This window comes from Emydura macquarii, unplaced genomic scaffold (genome assembly GCF_026122565.2).
Source record: "Emydura macquarii macquarii isolate MOO-44397 ecotype Brisbane River unplaced genomic scaffold, CSIRO-AGI_Emac_v2 contig_3287, whole genome shotgun sequence".
Taxonomy (NCBI): Eukaryota; Metazoa; Chordata; order Testudines; family Chelidae; genus Emydura; species Emydura macquarii.
In genome coordinates, this window is record NW_027133424.1 from 2154959 (window position 1) to 2181200 (window position 26242).

General features: G+C 41.4%; 2 protein-coding genes across 8 annotated transcripts in view; one reads left to right on the forward strand and one right to left on the reverse strand.

Moving 5' to 3' along the window:
* RALGPS2 (Ral GEF with PH domain and SH3 binding motif 2) overlaps positions 1–26242 on the reverse strand; it is a 304700-nt gene that overhangs the window by 86640 nt on the left and 191818 nt on the right. The gene's annotated exons all lie outside the window — the stretch shown is intronic.
* ANGPTL1 (angiopoietin like 1) overlaps positions 1–26242 on the forward strand; it is a 32141-nt gene that overhangs the window by 1377 nt on the left and 4522 nt on the right. The window contains exon 3 of the mRNA XM_067532450.1: positions 12459–13314. Within this exon, the coding sequence (XP_067388551.1) occupies positions 12489–13314 (826 nt within the window). The 5' untranslated portion in view covers positions 12459–12488. The remainder of the gene's footprint in view (positions 1–12458; positions 13315–26242) is intronic.

The following is a 26242-nucleotide window of genomic DNA, read 5'->3' on the forward strand; positions in this document are numbered from 1 at the left end:
ATGCTAAATGGAAAAAGGCTTACAGTTCTTTTATTTGAAAAATCAAAACGGGTTAAATTTGAAATCTAATCATTAGTACAGAAGAAAAAAGCAGAATTAAAAAATATCAATAATTTAATTAAAGTTTACACATTTCACCTCCATTTATTTTTCAAGATGGATAAATACACAAACATATTAGACCATCTAGAACAATGGAAAAGTTATAAAGTAACTATTTGTATTTACCAATTCTCAGGAATCACCTGCAGATTAAGAGACCCCAGAGAAAAAGCTAAAGGAACATGTAAGTGTGGCAAAAAGAAAGTTTGGAGAAAAAAATTTAATAACTACGGTACACAAAACAAAAGCCTTAGACATTTTTGACAACCTGTTAAAATTCTTTAAAAGGTAAATGACTACTTTTTGTAACCTTCCTCTGGCTCCCCCGTGTAACATGGTATAGGGGTGTAACCAAGAAAATGAAATGGTCACTGGAAAAATCTACATTGTGTGTTTTGGAAAGTAGTCTTCACTACTCACACTCTTAGTTACTGAAGGACTTTGCTAAATACAATTTAGAAGAGTTCCTAAAACCTCTCAACAATGGAGTCAATATTCTGGAGCAATATAAAGCTATATGCAAGATTATTAACTCTTCCTCCCTTGTTTTTGGACTCTATGTTTTTGCTATGAAGTTTTTATTTTAAATAATCAGTGGAATATCAGTATTTATAGTCTCCAATCAAACAAGAATGATCTTTAATATTTTGGACCTTTTGGAACTTGTAGCTTCTGCCAACGGTTACATCATTGTTACCAAGTTTACTCTGACAGCAATAACTGGTTTTAATTTGCTGTTCCTCATGCGCAGTTATTAATCTGGTTCATGAGATGTATATACTGATTAATGAACCAAAACTTCTTGAAGCTTACCTACTGCCAAATGCTTAATGTTTTCAATATCAGTTCTGCAGGGAATTTGGTAACCCCTAAGTAACATGTTTCTAAAACATGCACAACACTCACCAGTGTAGTATTTCTGCTTGTTAAAAAGTTCCATGTAGGGAATGTAGTCGCAAACAAAAGTAAAACTTCTGACTACCAGGAACATTGTGACTTTTGAATCTGAATAGCTTTAAAACAAATCCTGAGGATTTCATTTATGTTTTTGCTGAATTTTCATAATATATGGTGTGACAAACTTTAAAACCCTTTTCTACTAAGAGGATTTCTTAAAATTTTTAATTTAAAAAGCAATTGATAAGTTCACCCTCTGGAAAAAAAATTCTCTACTTTAAAAACACTTAAAGATTTTAGCCTATCTACTTTTAATTTTTTTGAAAACAGTCTTCTGTTTGTCCTAAGGAGTATTTTCACTTGAAATGCTAAACCTAATTCTGTTGTGCAGTACACTACAGTGATCTGACATACAAAATACAAGACAGTGTTTACTGGATTCTAGTGAACACAAAATTTAAGTAATCTGTTTATACAGTCCAAGGTAGAGGCACTTGCTGGACAATAGCTTGCCAACATGGGGAAATTTATCAGCAGACCTATACCAGTATAATTATACCACTATAACTGACCACATGGGCACACTTATTTCAGGATAAGAGTGCCTTTTCTGGTTTAGTTAATGTCATTTGAAAGCAACATAAAATAAGCCTCCCCCTCTGGCCAACCCTCCCCCCAGCCACTCTTATTCTGGAAAAAGTATGTCCACATGGAGAATTATACCATGGCTCTGTGGGTAAATTTCCCCATGTAGAAATTCCCTAAGAGAGATTTCACTTCTTTTAACAATGACAAAGCTGCATATACAGATGTATATTTTAATATGATAAAAAACTCAATGTGGAAAAATCTTCATTTGCTTTGTTATGAAGCTATGCTTCTTTTTCTCCTACTCTGCACGTCCATGAAGTATGTGCACACTTGTGTGTGCACAGAGCACCTCAGACTAACTTTCTCTTAATATTAAGGATTTGTCATAGTATTTATGACTGCATCTCGTTTTAAATGTGAATTCTGGAGAAAGTAAAGAAATGCAGTGATAACATGTTCTCCCTTCAAACATGAAGGGCAAAAGCCAGTCTTCTCAGATACACATGTCAAATTTCCATCAGTTTCAATGGCAGTAGCCTACGCAAATCTGAGGGTAGAATCTGGTCCTAAAAAGTGGTGTGAATTAGAAAACCAATCATCCCTACTTAAGAAATAAAATCTTTTGGGTCTTCAAATTCTATCCTGAGGCACAAAATACAAGATGCGGTTAAAATATACAAAGCAATACGAGGAGACAAAAGAACAGGACTAATTTCATATAATTGAAAGACCATACTGTAAGCCTTAAATCAACAAAACTTTGAAAATATGTAGTGTGTTTGACTGATTACATTTAGCAAACTGACAAACCAACGTGTATTAGTTTCTTCCATGGTTTTAAAAACCCTGGTATGCTCAGTACGAAAACTACATCACTTTAAATCAGAGCAAATAAATTACTTTCTTTGTACACAACTCAAATATACTGATTATAAAATTATACTCTCCACACTTACCCCCTTTCCATACCTCTGCAAGCATTAACATATTTAAAAGATATACAATATTTATTTGGGTAACATGTCATAACCAGTGAAAAACCAATGCTACACTGCAAATGAAAAATTGTGTTGGGTGTCTCTTTGATTTTTTTTTTTAAGTTAGAAATAATCTTCTTTGTTACTAATTAAATAGAAGATTTGTAATAAATCTGAAGAGGAATTTTGGAAACAAAATTAATTCAAGGTGAAATGAAATGCTCTCTTTTGTATTTCCTTTCAAAATTGAATCTGTGAAATGTAATGGTTCTCTAACTCAAGCTCTAGCCACGGTACCTGAATTTTTCTGCTAAAATGTGCAACGTAACATGCAGTGCAAGAGCTCTGTAGAGCTCAAAAGGTTGTCTCTCTCACCAACAGAAAATGGTCCGGTCCAATAGAAGGTATTAATTACCTTAATATTTTATTTGCCTGTCTGCAGACTTAGTAAGACACTACTGTACTAGTTTACATTCAGTACATTTTCTTCACAGCCGTTAAGTGTTCAAAACTTGTCTTAAAATAAAAGTAAATATTCTAAAGAAACTGATAGGAACACCAGAAAAGTAACAGGTGAGTATACTGCTGAGTTCCAGCCCTACATGACCCCTTGTTTGAGATCTATAATCTGTGGCAGAATACCTGGGCACAGTCAAACATTACAAATAAATGCATTTTTAAGACCTGAGTTAAAGCCCTTGGAGTTCTATATTTCCCCCTACAGTTGCAGGCATTTCTAGATCAAGAGATGAAATACAGACCTCTGATCTGCTTTAAAAGTTTATGTTTTTTTCCCCCTATAACAGTTAATGACACCACAGATACTTAAATTCTTCAATATATGACTAGTAATAAACCCTTTCATCTTATATTTTATCTTTAAAATATATTTGTCATCTTTATGTCATATATTTCGTTATGAATTTTGGATGTTTAAACAGTTTTTAAAATACAGTGTTTGAAAACATTTCAATTGATCTTTAAATAAAACCATCTGATCTGTTTATACAAGCAAGAGATGAAGGCTATTTACTTAAGAACATAACATAAGAATGTCCATGCTACATCAGACCAATCATCTATCTACCCCAGTATTCGGTCTTCTGATAGTGGCCAATGCCAGATGCTTCAGTGGGAATGAACAGAACAGGGCAATTATCGAGAGAGGCTTAAGATCAGACTGCCAGATGCTGGGACTGGACCACAGGGGATGGGACACCCCTGACATGGATATTTATGGGTATTGAGTTGCTTGGTGGTGTTTAATATTCTCCAAGCAGGGCTTGTTAGCACATATGTGCATTCCCTTCTAACCCTCCTCTCAGCATTTCCAAATATTCTGAAGGTGAAGCTATATAAATGGGGCACTGTTCCCTCTACTGCTTCAGTTACTTCCATTACTAACCCACAACCACAATAGGACTCTGGGAAGTATGAATATGACTTATGAGCACATGACATATTAGGAGACGCTGAGGGAACTGGGGCTTATTTAGTCTGCGTAAGAGAAGAGTGATAGCATCCTTCAACTTCATGAAGGGGGAGGAGGGGGAGTTCCAAAGAGAATGGAGCTAGGCTGTTCTCAGGGGTGGCAGATGACAGAACAAGGAGCAATGGTCTCAAGTTGCAGAGGGGGAGGTCTAGGTTGGATATTAGGAGAAACTTTTTCACTAGGAGGGTGATGAAACACTGGAATGGGTTACCTAGGGAGGTGGTGGAATCTCCATCCTTAAGACATTTTTAAGGCCTAACTTGACAAAGTCCTGGTTGGGATGATTTAGTTGGGGTTGGTCCTGCTTTGAGCAGGGGGTTGGACTAGATAACCTTCTGAGGTCCCTTCCAACCCTTATCTTCTATGAGTCTATGAATATGCATAGTTATCTTGTAGAACTCCAGTTACAAATAAATAACCTTCATTTCTTTTTCAAGTGGCTCGGCATATTCCCACTTATGAGTACTTTGACAAGTAGTGCTGAAAGCTCAGGAAGTGGGACCAGAGTACCAATTAAATAATGACTGAAGCATGCTCCGCCAAATTTGGCATCACCTTTCAAAGACACATTGAGAGCATGACTGTATGTACTGACTCCAATAGAACCAGACCCTACAACAATAGGCACAGGAATTTCTGTTAACTTGTAACATTCAATGATGCATTGTTTCACCCATGTGGAAATAGTGTGATCAGAGTGACCCATATGATTTTTGGCAGAAGAAACAAAGACAATCTAGATGATTTCCTAAAACTCTTAGCTCTATTTAAATAATATACATGAGCTCTTTTAGAATCTAAAGTGTGTAATATGGATTTCCCTTTATTAGCACATGGATTTGGGAAAAATACTGGTAAATTAGTTTTTTGATTAATATGAAACTGACACTATTTTTGATAAAAATGTTATATCAGGCCTAAGAACCACCTTGTCTTTACGAAAAATCGTAAATGACTGATCAACCATTCGGGCATGCAATTCGCTCACCCTTTTGGCTGACGTTATAGCAATAATGAATGTTGTTTTAAAAGATAAATAAAATAAGGAACACTCTGTCAATGGTTCAAAAGGTAGTTTCATGTTAGGTAACCTGCCTTTATAAACCTTTTACCCATATTATGCACAAAAAAGCCATTTACTATCGATCAAGATACAGTAAACTGAGATAACTGCCAGGTGAACTTTTAAAGACCAATTGGATAACCCTTCAGATTTATGTCCATTAAAAAGATCTGGAGACAGAGGGAGATGGATGCAGACCCTGTCTGATAGCTAAAGCAAATCAGTACACCACCAGCCAAACTGGACAAATCAGCATCATTCCTGCTGCCCTGACCTGACAAATCATCTTTGCTGCATTCTGAATTAATGGAAAAGGGAAGAAAGCACACAGAAGGGCTCCTTTCCCCAATACAGAAAGAAGGCGTGCAAAATTGAATGATTGTCCCTTCCTGCTCTTGAACAGAAGAGAACACATTTTGCTGACCCTTGTTGCAAACAGGTCTACGCAGGGGTAACCCCAGCTGGAGAAAATGTCTTGTACTATTTGGATTTTTAGGGAGCACTTGTGCATCTGAGAACTGCACATTGCTCTTCCCCTCCCACCATTAAATGCAGGGTCACCAGTTAGACTTTGCAAAGAATGTACCAGCCCCATAATTTGACTGCTGTGGCAACGTAACTGGAAGGAGGGAGCATTCCTTTGTTTGCTCATGTATTACATTGCAGTTGCACTGTCCATCGCTACCTGAACAACCTTTCCTTCTATATGAAGAAGGAAATATTTAAGGGCCAAATGAATGGCTCTTAACCCCAACACATTTATAAGCAAGCTGGTTTCCTGAAAAGTCCAGTGTACTCAAATTGTAAGGAGACACAAATGTGCTCCTCATATTTGTCTAATGATCTGAAATTATGGTGACCAATGGTGAAGGGGAATTGAGCAGATCACTTTGAACATTTGATCTGTCCATCCACCTCCTTAACAAATTTAGAACATCTTGAGGCACGGTGACAAAATCTGACGTCTGTCTGCTTGAGATATCCAGTGCTGCATCAGCCTCATTCTGAAATCAGCAAACAGAATTACCTAAAGGATAGTGGACCAGGCAGATCATTTTCCGGGTTTGACAAGTTCAAATTTCCAAAACTGACTGCACTATTTTCAGAAAATTGTCCTCTGAGAGAAAAGTTTTTCCTACTACCAAGTGCAACACAGAACCTATTAAAAGAATTATCTGGGGTTGGACAGAGATTCAATTTTTTGACTTTCAGAAGGAAACCCAGATCCAAAAGAAGGGAGATTGTTAAACTGATATAAATAAACTGATCCTTGCATGCGGCAGCCTTCAGCAACCAATCATCCAAATATGGAGTAAATAAAAATACCCTATTTCTTCAGATGTGCTGCTATCAGAGTAAGGTGCTTAGTAAAGATTCTTGGCACTGTGAACAGGCCATAAGGGAGAACTTTGTATGAGAAATGCCATTGTGCTACTATGAAATGAAGGTATTTTTGATGATTCTGTTGGAGAGAAATATGAAAATATGCATCATATAAACTGAAAGTTGAGAATTAATCCATAATTGCAAAGGAGGGAATGATGAAGGCTGAGTTAACATAAGAAAACAGAACATCCAAACGAGTCTGTTCAATTTTCTTAAATCTAAAATTTGAAGGAAACACCCACCCCACCTTTCTTCTGAACCAGGAAGTATCTTGCATAAAAACCCTGACCCCTACAGACGTTTGGGTATCTTCCTGACAATGCCTACCAAGAGCAACATTTGTACTTCTGAAAGTAGAATAGCCTTGTGAGAAGGTTCCCGACAAAAGGTGGAAGAGGGAGAATTAAAACGGAGTTGTTTTTCTGAACTGAAAGGTAAAGCCATTCTCTATAATTTCTAGGATGTACTTGTCCTATGTAATAAGTCTCTATTTGTTGATGACTTGGGATAGCCTATCCCCAAATAAATAAAGGATCATCGCTGACTGGTCCATGACTCTGAATCCTTGCATCAAAACCAACCGCTGGCAAAGACAAAAAGGAGGAATCAGGTTGTTTCATCTTAAAATCCAGACCTAAGACTTCTCTTTATGCTGGCTCTGAGATGAAGATGTAGCTTGCTGATAATGTTGCTAACATCTGTGACTTGAGAAAAACCGTAGAACTTTCTGATAGCAGAAAGAAGGCATAGATAGAAGGATTCCTTCTAACAGAGGCATAAAGACCTTGTAATTGAGCAGTGGATCTAGTTTCTTCAATTTTTCCAAGAGTTCAGCCGTTTTGTTCCTGAAAAGACCATCCCCTTCAAAGGGGAGATCTTAGAGTTCACAGCAATGGAAGAAGAATGCAGCCAAGCATGTCTCCTCAAGGTAACTGTGGATACCTATGCTCTGCTGCAAGAGTTCAAAGCATCAAACAAAGCCCTGAGACCATGCTTTGCCACATTGTCATGCTGTGAGAATAGCATTTATGAGCCATCTTTTACCATCTTGGACAAACGCAACCATCTTTTCCCATAGACAAAACCAATGATGAGCCATCACCACCTGGTAATTAGCCATCCTAATGCTGAGAAGAGGCAGAAAAAACCCTCCTCCAAGTGCAATCAATCAATCTTGAATACCAGATGGGATGTTTCCTCCACAGACACCAAAGATAGGTTCAACGTGGATACCATCTGATCCATCAGGTCATGGAACTGTAAAGAGTCTTCAGAAGAAGCAGCAGCAGAAGCCACACCCACATGTTCATCAGGTAATAAATTAGGATCAAAGTCAGTATCCATTTGTTCTTGTTCAAAAAGAGAAGCTATCAACTCCTCTTCAGATAGTGTATCAGGCACAACTGTCTGAGCTACAGACAGATCCAGTACAACTGGATCCAAAGATTCCTGAGCTACTGGATCTTTATCAGATAAAACATTGTGTCTGAATCCATAAGGAGAAGGATTGAAAAATTCTTTTGGTGGAACCCAATAGGGCACTGGATTCCAGGATTGCCAGTCTCTCCAACAGCTGGAAACTGAAAACACACCTTTAGGAGGAGCAACAAAGGAGTCATAGAACCCTGGCTAAGTAGACATGAACTGGGATGAATCAGGTCTCTTAAGTCTTCCTCTGAATGAAGATCTGACCTTGGATGCACTATTGACTACACCAGCAGCTGCATCAGAGCTGGAGAATGAGGAGAAATAGAAGATGAGAAAAAGATCTACCTAGAGACCATGTAGGAGTCTTAGGAGGAAGAGGTACAGATGGATTCTGAGAAAAACTAAATCTCCTCTGCTCTTCTCTGTGCATGAGAAAAAGATGCAGATTGCAGAGCTGGCAAAGCTTGTCTCTTCCTCATCAATTGCCCTTCAGTTGGATTAGAGAAATATTCAGACACGAGATGGTGCATATCAACCACCACAATAAAAGACCTCTTTGTATCCGAGGGTGGTCCCTGAACAGGAGTGGAGAATGGAGCAGATCACACAGACCAGGAGAGTACTAAATTTGGAGAGAGACTCATCTCTGCACCTCTGGTCTTCAAAGTTGAACCCAGAACCAACTTGAGTTTCAGAGTTGGAACTGCAAAGGCCACAGTCAGATGGATCCTATAAGTCTGATGCATTGGGTCTGACAGTGTTTTTGCTAACAGTGTCTGTCTTCACCATCATCTTCTTTCTTGGAATCACTACAGCAGGAGCATAGGACATGGCTCTAAGATACTTAGCAGGAAGATGGCCTTTTTCCACCAACAGTGTCTTCAAAGCCTTGACAGCTTTAACAGAAGGATCTGGAGCTAGAACCAAACAAGATCCCAATGACCTGGAGCCTGTAGGAAACTTAGTCTTAACTAGAGGAAGCCACAGGAGTAGAAACTGGTCTCAGGACTTTGGATCCAACAACTGTTCATAACAGGAGGATTTAGCAGCTTGAATTTCCTTAAGTAGAAGCACTTGCAGTTCATGGTGCCTCTCTTGAGAGCTCTGGGTGTGAAAATCCAGCACATGAACACGCAGAAGGAGAATGGCCTTCACCTAGGCACTTCAGGCTCCTAAACTGGTCATCCTATGCCAGGAAGACAGCTAGGGATGAAGTACATCTTTTAAACCCTGGCTTCTTCTTTTGTTCTGCCATTACACGGAAGCAAACCAACCAACTATACTAAAACTGCCAACACATACCACTGTATTTAAACTAAATTGCACAGTAACAACAACTAAAAACTATAAACTACCAAAGGCACTATCTATAGAGAAAATTCCCAGATACAAATGGACTGAAGCAGTTCACTTCCACCTGGTACAGATATCGGAAGGAACTGAGGTGACAGAGGATGCAGCATCCCCTAACATAGCTTTGCCCTCAGAACATTCAGAAAGGTTGAGGGGAAGAGAATGAGGGGATGCACATGCACTCTAACGGATACTGTTTGCTGCCATTTGTCAAGTGAATATGCAGAACCACACAAACAAGAACTCTTTATTACAACCCTATTGGGAACCCCTGCTGTGTCAGTCTTCAACATCTGTACTGAACTAGTGAATACCACACACGCAGGGGAGCCAAAGTTTACACAGTTGGAAGCTTCTGTGGACAGCACACAAGTTAACAACAAAGTCTGTGTCTCACAAGGAACTCATATTAGCATGTCTATAGGCACCTCTTAGTTTAAGACCAGCTGTCTGCACAGCAGAAGGCTCAAACATTTGCTTATTTTGGAGTTCTAAGACACAGCTTGAGCAACTGTTACTTTTGGTTATTCCATTTTAGACTGTTTAATTCCTCTTACAGTTAGACAGCATGTCTATAGCCCCAATCCTGAAAACACTTATGTATGATTGTATCTTTATTAATATGATGAGTAATGTATGAGCATTAAGAGTTTACAGGAAAGAGACCTATATATGTGATTAGTTCACTAAAAAGAATGTACAAAAGTAGACTACAGCAGACTATCGGAAAGGACTAAGTGCTTTATTGCAGTGCATTTACTTTTAAGAAGTCATTTTACTTGTGTTTCAGAGAAAAACTACTATATACACCAATTTTATTGCCATTTTTTCAATAATTTAAAAATGGTTGTTCATGTTGCATCTTTGTGACATTATCATAGATTCCATAATATCCATATTTTAAAAAATTCTTGCAAGACTGTTTTTGAAATATGTATATGAAAACAAAGGACCAGAACAGTAGAGTTTTGTATTGAGAGTTAATATTTTAAGGTTTCCTTCACTCCAGTTTTAAAAACTAATTTTTTTAAATAATTAGGAGAACCAGGTTGGGTTTCCAAGTTTAGCTTGATTAGTTCAATTGATCCAGAGCCTGTTGAGAAGTACAGTGTACTACAGAAAAAGGCTCTGATTTCTGATATTTTTTACCATGACTCACCTGAAATCTTACCAAGATGAACCTCCATCAAACTTTGCATGACTGCTTACGTGCATTACACATGGGGGGGGGGGGGGGGGGGGGGAAGGCTTATCTTCATACAGATTAGACTACAAAGATGTGTGATTTAGTTTAGCATAACAACTCCTATAAAAAGTATAAAATAATTTAAAACTGTGACTTTCCACCAGGATTACCCCATAACTTGTCCTGAAATACAGGATGGATTACTTGATTATTACCTGTTCTGTTCATTCCCTCTGAAGCACCTGGCATTGCCACTGTCAGAAGACAGGATACTGGGCTAGATGGACCATTGATCTGACCCAGTTTGGCCGTTCTTATGTCAAAGATAATGATGAAAAATAGTTCATTTATTCTGGGTTTGAATACTACTTGCTATTTATAACCTCAAATATCAAAACAAAGAGAAATGGAAAATTTAATAAATAGTCCTCAGATTTTCCAATGCATTCTTACTTCCCTACATAACAATTTAAGCATATACATTATTTTAAAATATTTCATACGTTAAAAAGACTGTAATGTAGTTATATCTGATAAAACATGGCTGGCATTTTTATAGATTAAGGGGTTGCTTTTTTACAATTTATTTGGACTAATGTCAAATTTATCATAAAGATGTAAAGAAAAAGGACATTTTATTAAAGACTTTTTTAAAAGATTGGTAATAAAAACACCTTGATACTCTTTACGGCACCTAAAAGCATGCATAAAACTTTAACAAATGCTTCTACTGTTTTTTCACTTCTACCAGAATGTAATCCATTAACTACCTCCTGTGTTTTTTGAAAGGCACATATTAACCTGCTGAAGAAAATACAATTTGAAGTACAGAAAAATTTGTGGGTAGTGTTTTTTTTTCCTTTTAATCACACTTCATACAACCATGATTTATAGTTTTTCAGTGTATTTGTTTTACTATATATCGGAAGAGAAATCAAACTTTTAGGAGAAAAAGTCACAAAGGGCACACATGCTTTGTTAATTAACCGTTTCATCAGAATTTTCATTAAAATGATGGGCTTGTCTACATGGTGCAGTAATGTGCACCAGTGGGGTGTGAATCCTGAAGTGCACAAACATGTTGCACACTAACTGGTCTGTGTAGACACTGCTGGCATGCATTCAACATTCCCCAATGCACAGTGATCAATATTAAACATCAAATAATCACAGAGCCCTTTAACTTCTCAGTGAAGATAAGAAAATGTTTAGTTTCACAAAAACTAACTTCACTTACTTGTTTTCATTCATATATGAAAGGTAATCACACATTTTCACCAGATTGGTGCATATGATCTCACAGCTAACCCTATCATTACTTTTTCTTACAAACCAAAATTACTTGAATTCATTTTTAAAAAAATAGTTGTAAAATTATGACAACCATGTTAGGGTGATCTCCAAAGAACACTATTTATAAATCTAGCTGTAGCTGTAACTCAAACTATAAAAAATATGCACCACTAAAGCTATTATTACGCAAATTACAAAAATATTTGTTTCAGCCTCATTTTCTGGAAAGTCCAAATCAGGATTTGTCTTTTTTGGCTATGAAAGTATTTTACAATATTACCCACTGTTTTAAAAAATGAATATTTATAAACCTATCCCACCAAGCTTATGACGAAAGAACTACTTTGTTATCTGAATACACTGGAGTTTGTTTTCTGCAAATTTCTTCATTCAAATTAAGGCTAAAATATGTCTACTGTTTGAAATCTTTCAGGTCTTGATGCTTCAAGAAAGGAAGCAAATTGTTCAATGCAGTGTAATTCCAAATAAATAAGTAATTGTGATAATTAAATTTAACATAGTAAAAAAAAAGTCAGTTTGTCCAGCATCTACAGCAGAGAAATCTCAGTTCCATTTGTGTCATAAGTAAAAATTAGTGCTCTTCCATGGTATGTTGCTTGATATACAGAAAGGCCTTAAAAGTAGATTCAGATTAATTATTAACTTTCTTTCTATTTATCCAATGGTTAGTCTTCTGAAAGCCATCACATTCACCTCAAAATGAAGATATCTACATGGATTTTGGGTGTGCTATTATTCCTACTACTGTCTACAGGACACTGCACAGAAAAGTCTAAACTCAATAAAATAACCCCAAGAAGGCACCCTCGTTCAACAGATGGTGGAGAGGAAGGAAAAAAATGTGGTTACACTTTCTTGGTTCCTGAACAAAAAATAACAGGGCCAATTTGTGTAAACACCAAAGGACCAGGGGCAGATAACAGAAAAGATGAAATCACAAGGATGGACATAGAGAACCTGAAGGAGGTATTGTCCAAGCAGAAGCGGGAGATTGATATCTTGCAGCTAGTGGTGGACGTGGATGGAAATATTGTGAATGAGGTAAAACTTCTGAGAAAAGAAAGTCGTAACATGAACTCACGGGTCACTCAGCTCTACATGCAGCTCTTGCATGAGATAATCCGAAAACGGGATAATTCACTTGAGCTTTCCCAACTGGAAAACAAAATCCTCAATGCTACAACAGAAATGTTGAAGATGGCAACACGATACAGGGAGCTTGAAATAAAGTACGCAGCACTAACAGATCTTGTAAATAATCAGTCTGTGATTATCTCTTTATTAGAAGAGCAGTGCTTGCAGCTACTATCACGACAGGACACCGACGAATCTCCTCCTCTTGTTCAGGTGGTGCCACAGCACATTCCTAACAGCCAGCACTATACTCCTGGCCTTTTGGGAGGTAATGAGATACAGAGGGACCCAGGTTATCCTAGAGACAGAGACATAAAGCCACCACCTGATCCAGCTACTTCTCCTACAAAAAGTCCTTTCAGGATACCACCGCTAACTTTAATCAATGAAGGTGAGTTGATTAACATTATGTCCAAAATAAAGAGAATTTGTCAAGTAAAAAAATAGACAATGCACTTATAATGCTTACTTATAACTAAAGTGGAATGAATAATTCAAAATGAATAATTTATTCTGCAAACTCAGCCTCTCTTTTGATCATAATTAGGTTGACAGTAGCTTTAGATTTTGTCAAGTTTAGTTGTCAAATAATTTCTATGAATAATTCTTGACCTGTAGATAACATATGAAGACTTTGTTGCAAGTATTTAATATTTGAAAGTCAATCTGTGTAGGTAAGTCTCATTAATCACAGGTTAGAGAGAACTACTTTTACATCCAGACTGGATGAGCATAACTTGGAACCAAAATTCAATTTCTGCAAACATTTTCTGATATTTACTGATTTGCTGTTTCTATTAACATTATTGTCTGCAAGTTACATTAGAATTTTGTGACCAGCAAACAAAAGAGAAACTCCCCTGGAAGTAAATGCAGCTAGCAATGTTTGCTGTACTCACCAGTTCTACTTACACTCACTATATATTGTTGCATTGTTGTGTTTCCATCCTTAATGAATTCTTAACCCTCAGCAGATTCTGACTTTATAATAGCACGGCAAACTGATGTCTCAATGATCCTCTAAACAAGTTTTTATGCTTTAGGCTGAAAATTTCAAAGGAGCCAAGTGTGGTAAGACACCTAAACTCACTCCAAAATTCAAGTTAGGTGCCTAGCTCATTAGGGCTCTTTTGAAAATCCCAGCCATAGATATTTAAAATGAAAAACATTTTTTCCTGAAAAGTATAGACAATATTACATTTGTTTTCCTTATGAATGTATCATTAGAACACATTTAGGATGTACACTGAATGTTTCAGTTCATTGTCCTACTTCACATTGTATTAAAAACAATGAAAGAAAAAACACATTTTATCTAGGAGTTACTGGAACTCCAACATGATCCATAGGTGTTATTAAAAATACTTCATAGAATTATTTTTAATTGCATCACATGTTGTCATAATTTATTCTGCTCAGTCCTGAAAGTTTGGATTTTTTTTTTTCAATCCATGCTTTCCAAGTAACCATCTTTTTTCTTACTGTTTATGAGCTTACACAGCTGAATGCTCTGCTTTGCCTTTAGACACAGCTGGATATTCAGCTGGGTTCCTGAGGTGAAGATATTTATTATGGCTATTCTGCATACTCTACAAACAACCAGCTGCTGAGAAAAAGAGGGACTATTTTGCTTGGGATCTGGGAAAATGTTAGGCCAGAGTACAACTGAAATCCCAGATGTCATGAGAACTTAATCACCTGTAAGAGGCACCAAGGAAACACAGCTAATAGTAAAAAAAAAAAAAAAAAAAAAAAAAAAGCTATGTTAATATCTAGTCCGACAGCAACAGCAGAACTCTCTTTAAAAAAAAAAACAAAAAAAAAACAAAAACAAAAAAACTTTCAAGCAAAACTACAGGGTGATTTATTGTTTCCCCAGATACTCATTCCCCAAGTTTTATAATTATAAACAGACAGGAATGTACATATAAGGAAAAGCCACAACACAAATGAATGTTTTCTATAAAACGTTTTTCAAAGAGTCTCCTCTTTCCTCTACACATTCCTGGAAACTAAGATAAAGGAATCTCAATCAATTTATTCTAACATTAATTTGCAGTGTTTTCTTAAAATACTGGGGTATGTGAAGTTTAAGAATGTGCATCCTGCACACAGATGGTAGAAAACAGGATTGAGCAGTTCCAAATCTGGTAAAATGTAAATCGTTAAAAGTTAAAATAAAAATCGGTATACAATAAATTACAAAGCTATTCCTAGTTCTCTCTCTATTGTCTGTAATTAAGGTACCAATGTGTGATGGAGCAGTGCAGAAGAGAAAAGGGCTGTAAAACAGGAAAGAAGTGAAAAACAGTGAGAGGAGTGTTAGTTCATATTATGCAGAAATATTTACAAATGGATAAGGCTGCCAAATTAGACTAATAAAACCCAATAAGGCTGTCCTCATCAGATAAACATTGTTAAAATGATGAGAAGATTGTTCATATGAAAGGTAAAAATGTCTTCTGGATAAGTTACAGCATATTTTTCTCTCATATTTGAAGCAACTGTCCTTCTGAAGTACAAATGAGTGGTTAAGCTACATGTGTAGGAAAAAGTTTACATAAAACATGTATAAATATCTTTAATTGTGTGGGAAAGAAAATTCATAGCACATTGGGAAAATTACTTTTTACACTGAGGTGAAATATGAGAGAAATCAACCCCATAGAAGACACATTCCTAAAGGGGAAAAAAGTGTTTTCTAGACAAATACAAGATGCATACGTAACAGAAAAATTATGAATTCAGATAAATGATTAAATAAACCTTATTTGTGTACTGATTCCTAATACAAAAATAGCCAGCAATTTAAGCCTCACTCGCCCCTTAAAATACAAAAGCAAGAAATCTTCAGCTGAAAGCACCAAGGATGGCCCTTTATTTCATTTTGTTTATAAAAGAAACTGCTTTGTAAAGAACACTTTTTAAAAAATATTGTGAAGGAGAACATTTAATATTTACTCAAGAAGTATCTCTGATGACTCAATTAAAAGAAGCCAACATTTTAAACCAGGGTTTATCAAACTTCTTTTGGCTGTGCTCCTCTTTGAAAATATTTCAGGTTGTGACAATCTGACCACAAAAAGTGATGACCCTCTCCATCTCATGCCAGCATTACCAGCATGCACGGGGACTGACAGCTCGCAATCCCCCATAATAACCTCGCAATCCTCAAGGGGTCACAAACCCCAGTTTGAGAAACCCTGTTTTAAAGGTTATAATGTCAAGCATCTACAAGTTAGGAAGCATCAAAGTTAAGGTTGCCTGTGAAAAACAGGGTTACTTACCAGTAACTGTTGTTCTTCGAGATGTGTTGCTCATATCCATTCCAACATAGGTGAGTGCGCGCCACTGTGCACTGGTTCCCGGAACTTTTTTCCCCTTCGCAGACCCCGTAGGGTCGGCTCAGGCACCCCCTGGAGTACCGCGCTCATGCCGCGGTACATAGGGTACAGCCGACCCTGCGGGCCCTCAGTCCCTTCTTTCTGCCAACTCCGACAGCGGGGACGGAGGGAAGGTGTGGAATGGATATGAGCAACACATCTTGAAGAATAACAGTTACTGGTAAGTAATCCTGTTTTCTACTTCGAGTGATTGCTCATATCCATTCCAATATAGGTGATTAAATAGCCATACCTTGGAGGTGTGTAGGAGTTACCGGTGAGCTGTCCTCAGCACGGCACATCCAAATCCTGCGGCCTCTCTCGCCTGCTGCACGATGGCGTAGTGGGACATGAAGGTGTGTACCGACGACCAGGTGGCAGCTTTGCAGATGTCCTGCAGGGGCACCTTCTCCAGGAAGGCTGCGGACGAGGCCTGGGCTCTGGTTGAGTGCGCTGAAACAGCCCCTGGAAGCAGTACATTCGCCTGCTCGTAGCAGTACCTGATGCAGGCAGTGATCCAGGCGGAGAGACACTGGGTGGAGAAAGGTGAGCCCTTCATCCAGTCCGCCACCACCACGAACAGCTGCATAGACTTCCGGAACGGCCGCGTCCTCTCAATGTAGTAGGCCAGGGCCCGTCTTGCGTCCAGCGAATGCCATCTCCACTCCTCCTCCTACCCGTGCGGTTTTGGGAAAAACAAGGGGAGGAAGATATCTTGATTACAGTGGAACTGGGAGACCACCTTAGGCAGGAAAGCTGGATGGGATCTCAACCGCACTTTATCCTTATAAAAGACGATATAGGGGGGCTCCGAGGTCAAAACTCTTATCTCTGAGACCTTCCTAGCCGATGTAATGGCCACCAGGAAGGCTACCTTCTAAGAGAGGACGAGCAGTGGGCATGTAGCCATGGGCTCAAAAGGGGGTCCCGTTAGTCTGGCGAGGACCAGGTTCAAGTCCCATGGAGGCACCAGGTCACGGACCTGCGGGTATAGCCTCTCCACCCCCTTGAGGAACCTCACCAACATGGGGTGGGAAAACAACGACCATCCCTCTATCAGCTGGTGGAAGGCCAAGATGGCCGCCAGATGCACCCTCAGGGATGCCAGTGCTAAACCCTGAAGCTTCAGGTGGAGCAAATACTCCAGGATCGCCTGTATAAGCAAGCCGCTAGGTGGGATGTCCCGGGACTCCGCCCAACAGGTAAACCGTTTCCACTTGGCCCGGCACACAACTTGAGTGGAAGGTTTTCTGCTGCCCAGCAGAATCTGTTGGACCTGCGCCAAACAGGCTCTCTCTCCCTGGTCAGCCACAGAGTCTCCAGGCCGTCAGGTGGAGCGAGTTCAGGTCCGGGTGCAGCAAGCAACCCTGGTCCTGGGAGAGCAGGTCATAGCACCTCAAGAGCTCCACGGGCAGGGCGATAGACAGGTCCAGCAGCATACTGAGCTAATGCTGTCTTGGCCAGGCTGGGGCGATCAGTATCACATCCGCTCTGTCCCTCTTGATTTTCAAGAGGACCTTTGGCAGGAGCAGAATGGGGGGAAACGCATGCATGAGGGTCCCTGTCCAATCTATAAGGAACACGTCAGAGATGGAGCCTGGCTCGTGACCCCGGAGTGAGCAGAACCTCGGGCACTTCCTGTTCCAGGACGATGCGAACAGGTCCAGTTGGGGAACACCCCACTTACGGAAAATGAAGGTTATCACCTCCGGGTGTAGCGACCAGTCGTGTTGGGGTAGAAATGACCTGCAGAGGCGGTCCGCCTCGTCATTCCTGACCCCCGGGAGGTGAGAGGCAGATATATGGAAGTCGTGCCTCACCGCAAAGTCCCAAAGTCAAATGGCCTCCTGGCAAAGGGCTGAGGAGTGCACCCCGCCCCGCCTGTTCATGTAGAACATGGCCGCTGTGTTGTCCGTGAAGACCTGCACCATCCTGCCCCTCAGGAACCTGAGGAATACTTTGCAGGCCAGCCGTACTGCCCTGAGCTCCTGGACGTTGATATGGAGGCTCTTTTCCTCCTCCTACCAGAGCCCTTGGGTGCTCAGGTCGGTGCTGATGTGGGCCCCCCACCCGACATCCGAAGCGTCCGTGATTAGGGTGACAGATGGGGCCAGATCCTGGAACGGAACCCCTCTCAGTACTTCCCCGGGGATCCTCCACCAGTTCAGGAAGGTCAGGACCTCTGGGTGAACCATGACCACCCTATTTAAGGAATGGCGGGCTGGTGCATACACCAAGGCTAACCATGCCTGGAGAGGCCTGAGTTTGAAGCAAGCCAGCCTCACCACATACATACATGCCGCCATGTGTCCCAACAGCTGAAGGCAGTGCCTGGCTGTCGTCATGAGGGACCTGAGGAGTTGGTTGATTATGGCGGCCATCGCCTGGAAGCGAGGCTGGGGGAGGAAGGCTCTGGCCTGAGTGGCATCCAGGGTGGCCCCGATGAAATCTATGCACTGCACTGAGGTGAGAGTGGATTTCTTCTTGTTTATGAGCAGCCCCAGTCTGGTGCATGGCACGCAGGTGAGGGCTAGACTGTTCCGAACGTGGGTCCTGGATCTGCCCCTGATCAGCCAGTCATCCAGGTAGGGGAAGATCTGCACCCCTCTGCAGCGCAAGTGGGCCGCTACCACCGCCATGCATTTTGTAAAGACCCTGGGGGCGGACGAGAGCCCAAAGGGGAGGGACGAGAACTGGTAATGGCAGCCAGCTACCATGAACCTGAGGAAGCGTCTGTGGCTGGGAAGGATGGAAATGTGGAAGTATGCATCCCTCAGGTCGAGGGCGGCATACCAATTTCCTGGATCCAGAGCAGGGATGATGGAGGCTAGGGAGACCATGCAAACCTGAGACGCCTGATAAACTTGTTTAGTTGGCGGAGATCTAATATGGATCTCAGGCCCCCTTTTGCTTTGGGAATGAGAAAATACCTGGAGTAAAATCCCCTCCCTATTTCTTGTGGAGGAACCGCTTCCACCGCCTTGAGGCGGAGGATGGAAACGACCTCCTGCGAAAGGAGTTGCTCGTGAGAGGGGTCCCTGAAGAGGGACGGGGGGGCAGGGGAGGGGGGAGAGAAATCTGGGGGGAAAGCCGAGAATTGGAGGGCATATCCCCTGAGGACTACACTGAGGAACCAACAGTCTGATGTAATAGCTTGCCACTCGGTGTAGTAGGGTCTGAGCCTTTCCGCAAACAGGAGGTGCGGATCCAGGAGAGAGGTATCAGTGCCACCCTCAGGCGCACCCTCAAAACTGTTTCCTGGGGTTTGGCCCCTTAGATGGCCCTCGCTGGGGGACACGGAAGATCCCGGGCGGTCGCGGCACCCAAACCCCCTGTTTCTATCACGGCCCCTATGGGGCTGTGATGGTCTGGGTGATCTCCTAGGGGGCGGCTGGGCCTGGCACTGAGGCTGCGGTCAAGACTAGTGCCTCGAGGCCTGGGGGGTGTAAAGGTCCAAAGAGCGGAGGGTCGCCCTAGAGTCTTTCAGGGCATGCAGCTTCTCATCCGTTCTGTCCGAGAACAGACCTGCCCCATCAAAGGGCAGGTCTTGGATGGATTGCTGAACCTCTTGCGATAGCCCTGAAGACTGCAGCCACGAGCAGCGGTGCATGGCAATCGTAGAGGCCATGGCTCTGCTGGCGTTGTCCGCAGCGTCGCTAGCAGTCTCTAAGGCCGCTGCTGCTACCGTGGCGCCCTCTTCCAGTACCATGGCAAAGTCTGCCGCTTGGTCCTGGGAGAGGCCCCCTGCAAACCTCCTCAAGGAGTTCCACAGGTTCAGGTTATAGCGACCCATGAGTGCCTGGTGGTTCGCTATTCGCAACTGCATGGCCCCTGTGGAGTAGACCTTGCGGCCAAACAGGTCCAATTTCTTGTTCTCTTTATTTTTAGGCGTGGTGCCTATCCCTTTGGTTGGCCGCGTCAACCACCAGGGTCCCGGGTGCTGGGTGTGTGTACAAAAACTCAAACCCCTCCTGGGGCACATAATATTTTTTCTCGCCACCCTTACATGTAGGGGAAACCAAGGCAGGGGTTTGCCAGAGAGCCTTGGCCAACTTCAGGATTCTCTCGTGGACAGGCAGGGCCACCCTGGACAGTCCTGCTGACCCAGCCACCCCAAAGAGGGGGTCCTCCTCCTCAGAAAGCTCCCTCAGTTCCAGGTTGAGGTTGCTCGCCAGGTTGAGGTTGCTCTTTAGGAGCTCCTGGTGAGTTCTAAAATCTGGCAGGTGTGCCCTATGGTCCCTGGCGGTCGCCTCATCAGTGGAGGAGGAGGAGGATTGTGGAAGGGCCCCAGTAGAGGGTCCCTCCTCAGGGTCCGATTCCTCCTTGGAGGAATGGCCCTTCTCTGGCTGAGTAGGCGGGGGAGGTGCCGGTTGGGTCACTGATGACGGGACCGAGACCGTACCCTGCCCCATCTAGGCCCCCCACAGTCCCCAGTATGGCCACTGCCACAGTCCCTGTGGCCATCCCGGTGCTGGTATGGGTGCCGGCTGCAGCACGTCCCATCGGTGAGCACAGGACCCTGAGCCGCTGGAGTGATGCCGGCGGTGTCTATGGCACCTGCCTGCCCTCATTGAGGATCTGCTGCGGGAGGACCCCGACGACGATGAGGAGTGCCGGTGCCGTCGCGTGCAGTGCTGACGAGGAGGCGTGCGGCCTCCATCTCGGTACCGAGGTCTTGTGGCGGCGCTTCCCCTTCGGGGACTGGGAGTGGTGCCGGCCGTGCCTCTGCAGTGCCGAGTCCAAGGAGCTTGAGCGGCGGTGTGGAGCTGTCGGTGCCGCCGGTGCCGTTTCCTCTAGCTCTGGGATCTGCGCCGGACTGCAGTCCAGGGATTGGGACCGGTGCCGTGGTGAGGGACTCAGTGCTGAGGAGCTGCGCGAGGCGGGACTATAACGACTTCACCTCTAGTGGGACCTTTCCGGTGCCGCAGCTCATCGACGGTGCCGCGGTGTGGAGGACCTTGACAACCCAGAGTGAGAGCTGAGAGGGGAGCCCACACGCTCTACCCTCTCTGACCATCTGGGGGGAGACTTTGACTCCTGTCTCAGCCACCCACTGGGGCCACCCAGCGCGGGTTTACCCCAAGACGCCGGTCCCTTCAGCCTCGGCCAAGGGGGGGATGGAGGCGTGGGCATGCCCATGAGGGCGCATGCCGCAGCGAACGCCTCTGGCGTCGACGGCCCTTGCAGGGGTGCTCCCCCACCCCCAGGAGTCGGCGGGAGGCTCCCTGCGTGGAGATGCAGGTGCCGGAGTAACCGCAACAGCCCGAGGCTGGTGCATCTCCTGACTCTCCCCAGACCACGGCCGTGGTGCAGGGGAGTCCTGGCATTCGGTGCCCTGGATTCATTTTTCTTCTTCGGCACCGGTGACTATTGACTCCGGTGCCGGTGGAGTGCTCCGCACCGAGGAGACGCTCGCTGCTGTGGGCGAACGCGTTGGTTCAGAGTCCGGGCGGAGCGCGGACTCCATCAGAACAGCCTTCAAGCGTGCATCCTGTTCTTTTTGCATGCGCGGCTTGAAAGCTTTGCAAATCCTGCACTTGTCCTTACGGTGCTGCTCTCCCAAACAGCGGAGGCAGTGGTCGTGAGCGTCGCTCACGGGGATGGGTTTGCCGCAAGCGGCGCAGGACTTGAATCCCAACAGTAAGCCCCTAAGGGCTTATCTCATCTAATGCTAACTAACTATACTTTAACACTACTTAACAACTAATTAACTCTAAATGTTCAACTATAAAGAACAGATCAAACGGGGAAAACTAGTTGCTGTTGTCAGGCAAGAGGCAAGACGTTCCAGTAACCGTCATGGGCAGAAAGAAGGAACTGAGGGCCCGCAGGGTCGGCAGTGCCCTATTTACCGCGGCATGAGCGCGGTACTCCATGGGGTGCCTGAGCCAACCCTACGGGGTCTGCGAAGGGGAAAAAAGTTCCGGGAACCAGTGCACGGTGGCGCGCACTCACCTATATTGGAATGTATATGAGCAATCACTCGAAGTAGAACTTTCATTCTGCCTCCAGTGCCTGTGTTACAATCTTTAAATTACAAGTCACACAGCATTATTTTTGTATAATCCTTGCCTTATTTGGGGTCTGATACAACCATCTCAGATGTCAATAGGGGAGAGAATCCATTGAACTCAATGGGAGCAGGTCAGGCACTCAGGTGCTAATTAAGCAATATACTTAATGTTTAATTTTAAACTTCAGTGCAGCCACTTTCATTCTTAAGATGGGCACGTGTTTAAGTAACTTTCTGAATCTGAGCCTCAGAGAATAAGTTGGACTGCACAGTGAGTAATGAAATCATGCAACACAATGTTAAATATCTTACTAAAGGTAAGGAGAAATCTGCATGCAGGACAATTAAGTTAAAATAAAAAATAAAAACAAAATTATTCTGCATGGTAATTAAACTGAATATTTATATTTGCAACTCCTTTATCAAAATAAATTATTAATACATTTAGGCCCGGCTTGTAACTGGATCTGTGTATGAGGAGCCTTATGCCTGTGCAAATCAAACTGCAGGTCTGGGCCTTAGTTTAATTTTTACAGAGAAAATATTTTTTTAAATGATTGTTGGTTGAAAGTAATTAAAAGCTACCATACATGCATGAACTACAATCTTCAGCTGCTCATAACTTGGTCAAATCAAAACCAGTTTTCACTGGAATATCAAAAGCATGTTTCCTCCTTAAGAACAGTCTCTTTGGCCAATTTCAACTGTCTATTCCCAAGTTTTGGTGTTAGTGTTGTTTTAAAAAAGTGCCTCAAAACATTGAGTTTGATTGATTCTAAGGCCAGAAGGGACCACTGTGATCATCTAGTCTGACCTCCTGTATAGCACAGGCCATACAACTTCTCGGAAATAATTCCTAGTGCAAATCTTTTGGAAAAACATCCAATCTTGACTTAAAAATTGTGAGTGATGGAGAATCTAATCACAACCCTTGCTAAATTGTTCCAGTGACAAATTTTTAATAGTGAGTAATTAATGCCTTATTTTCAGTTGTTTTATTATTTTTTTTAAAAGGGCATGAAGTGTTTTTCGCTACTGTCTGCCCCTACTAAAAAATGGCTGAACCATTTTTGCTCAAACTCCATGCCCACTCCACCCCCAAAAATAACCAACTAGCCAAAAAGCTCACCTTCAGTTAGAGCCAGAGCTAAAAAATACCAGCCAGAAAAGTGAAAAATTGAGAAAGTTATGAGCAACTGATAAATGCATTTAGTATGGAAATGTTTAGAGACATTTAACTGAAGTCACTATTCACACAAGTTATAATGCCTCTTAAAATCACAACTAGTACTTCAGTGTTTCATACAGGACAAATGAACATTAATGGCCTCTTACACATCTTTGTCCTATTATAATTTTTTTTTAGCTGGTCAGCTATTATTTCTCTGATTTTTGGATTCTCCTTTAATATTTCCAAAATGCTCATCAAAGATATGCAAATATAAACTGCAGTTGCTCATCAATAAGTCTCTGTATAATCTACACTAGGTCATCATTAGCCATTCGTTCTACTCAAACCAAGTATAAGGGATTTTTTTTTTTGGTTATATTCCATCTTAAGAAGAGAGTAATGCTCCATCATCATTTTCCTTTTTCACCATCCAACATGTCAAAATATGATGTGCTAGAGATCAACCATTGGGTTTACTAAATCCTATGCTTAGAACGCTATTTTGGTATTGTAACAGTAAAAATGTAGGACATGATCTCAAAAGTGCAAATTACCAACAGCACACAAGGAACAAATAAAACATAGGTCCTCTCAAGATATTAAACTTTAAAGGTGTACATTGTAAATGCTAAAAGATTAGGTGTGGTTTTGTGAAATACATCTGCTCTCCTTGAATTTCAATTATTTAGCAAAATTCCAAAGTTATGTTCTATATGCATTTTAATATTTCATTCTTAAAAACCCAAAAATGTAAGTGCTTGGCTTTCAAGAGGAAATAATAAACCTTTCTTTCAGACTATGACATCAACAGTAGGTAATCAGAATTTAGTTAATTTGTTGATGTGCAAACCAGAAAAGAATCCCAGTCTATCTAATTTCTGTATTTGGGTCCTCAATGCTAACGATAGTAAGTGGTAGTCAAACCTTAGTTTTTCAGTAAACAACTATGACTATGAATACACACCATATCCATGTTCTGTTACACCAGCATCTAACTTTAGTAATTGGACAGAATTTGGTGTGGAAAATGTGTTGAGGAAAGAACATATTATTTATGTTCAGGCACTACCTTTATTACAACTATACTTCAAGGAGCACCATACCAGATGAAGTCCTAATAGAAACAATGTTAATTTGATATGTAATTTCTTTCACTAGCATAGAAACAACACCCCTTTAACTCAACACAATGCAAACTATTTTATCAAGTCACAAATTTCAGTGTTTCCAGTGAACAAATACAAAAAGTGGATTCTAGAACATAACTTTGAGACCTCTTCTACAACTTCAACATTCTGTGTCAGTGTCTACAAATCTAAAGAATCAAAATTGAGACAAATTGCATCCGGAGACTACTGCCAGATGAATTTTAGCAGTGGCCAAAAGCTGTTGTGATCACTATTGCTTAGCAGCCAGTCAAAACAGCTCTACTATCTGCTTTGGTCTCTAATGGTCTTGGAAATGAGTCCTACAGTTCTTTCCTCTGCACAGAGCATAGTATTTCAACCACAGTAGCAGGCCTGTTTAATTGTCCTCAATATTTCAATCTATGTTATAAAAGTTTTGCTATTTCATTCTGCTTTCACTCTTAAAATCAAGAACTTGTTTTAGAATACTTATTATGAAGCCATACTGTTTTTTATATAGCACCCAAATTGTGCTAGGCAGTTTAGAGAAAGTCCCCCATTTCCCAGGGAGCTTTCACTCCAACTAGACACCTTCAGAGAAATACAAAAAGAATGGATGAAATTAAAACAGGCAAGGGAAGAGATACAGAGCAAGCAAAATGATTGATATGGCAGATGTGGTCAAAGCAGCAAGTTTGGAGAAGACTTTAGCAGCAGCATTTTGGATACACTAAATGGGATGAAGTGGGTGTTGAGAAGGCAAGCGAAGAAAGCTACAGTACTCAAAATGGGAGATTATCAAGGGATGGCCAAAGGTTGTGGAAGTAATGATTGAAAGGTAGGGACAACTTTGGATATGTTGTGAAGGAAGTAGCAATAATTTAGTTTCTATTACAGTTTCTGTAATTAATCCTATTTTTCACCCACATAGCTTTCCAAAACTCATTTTTAAATTTCTCATTAACAAAACTGGGAAGGGAGAATTTGAGTAAGCTTCAAGAAAATCTAAACAAACTATCTTTCAGATATTAGAATAAACATTTCTCTGACAAGTAAGCACCATTTTTTGTTTAAAAAGCAATGCGGTCTATACTCTTCAAAATCTAGTCTGGTTACTTAGGTCTCAGCGAAAATTCTGAGACCAAATTTTATAGACATAGGTTTTCAAATTTTAAAGTTATTCAAAGTTAAAATTCCTTTATGTTAAAGTATCTTTAGTTCACTAAATGATTTTTTTCCCCATGTGTTTTGCAAACTTTTTAATGTCAATATACTGGCAGTGTTTCTGACAAGTAAATATGGGTTCTTAGCAGGCAGAAGTGCTACTGATGTGCTTTTTAATGGCACAAGTCCTTTACTGCACAGCTGTTTAGCAAAATGGTTATCTATTTGAAAAGTTGGTGGGGGAAACAGACAAAATATTTAAAATTAACCAAATAAACTAGCAAGAATGTTTTGCAATGTTTACCATGCAAGCTTTAATTTGCAGTTAGAATTAGAAAATAAGTACTTTTTAAAAGGAATAGCAAGAGTAAAATGGGATCTCATAGATATTGGACCACTTCTAAGATAAAGTCTTACATTGCAGTACAAAGTCTTTGTGTACATACATTAACTACATGTTA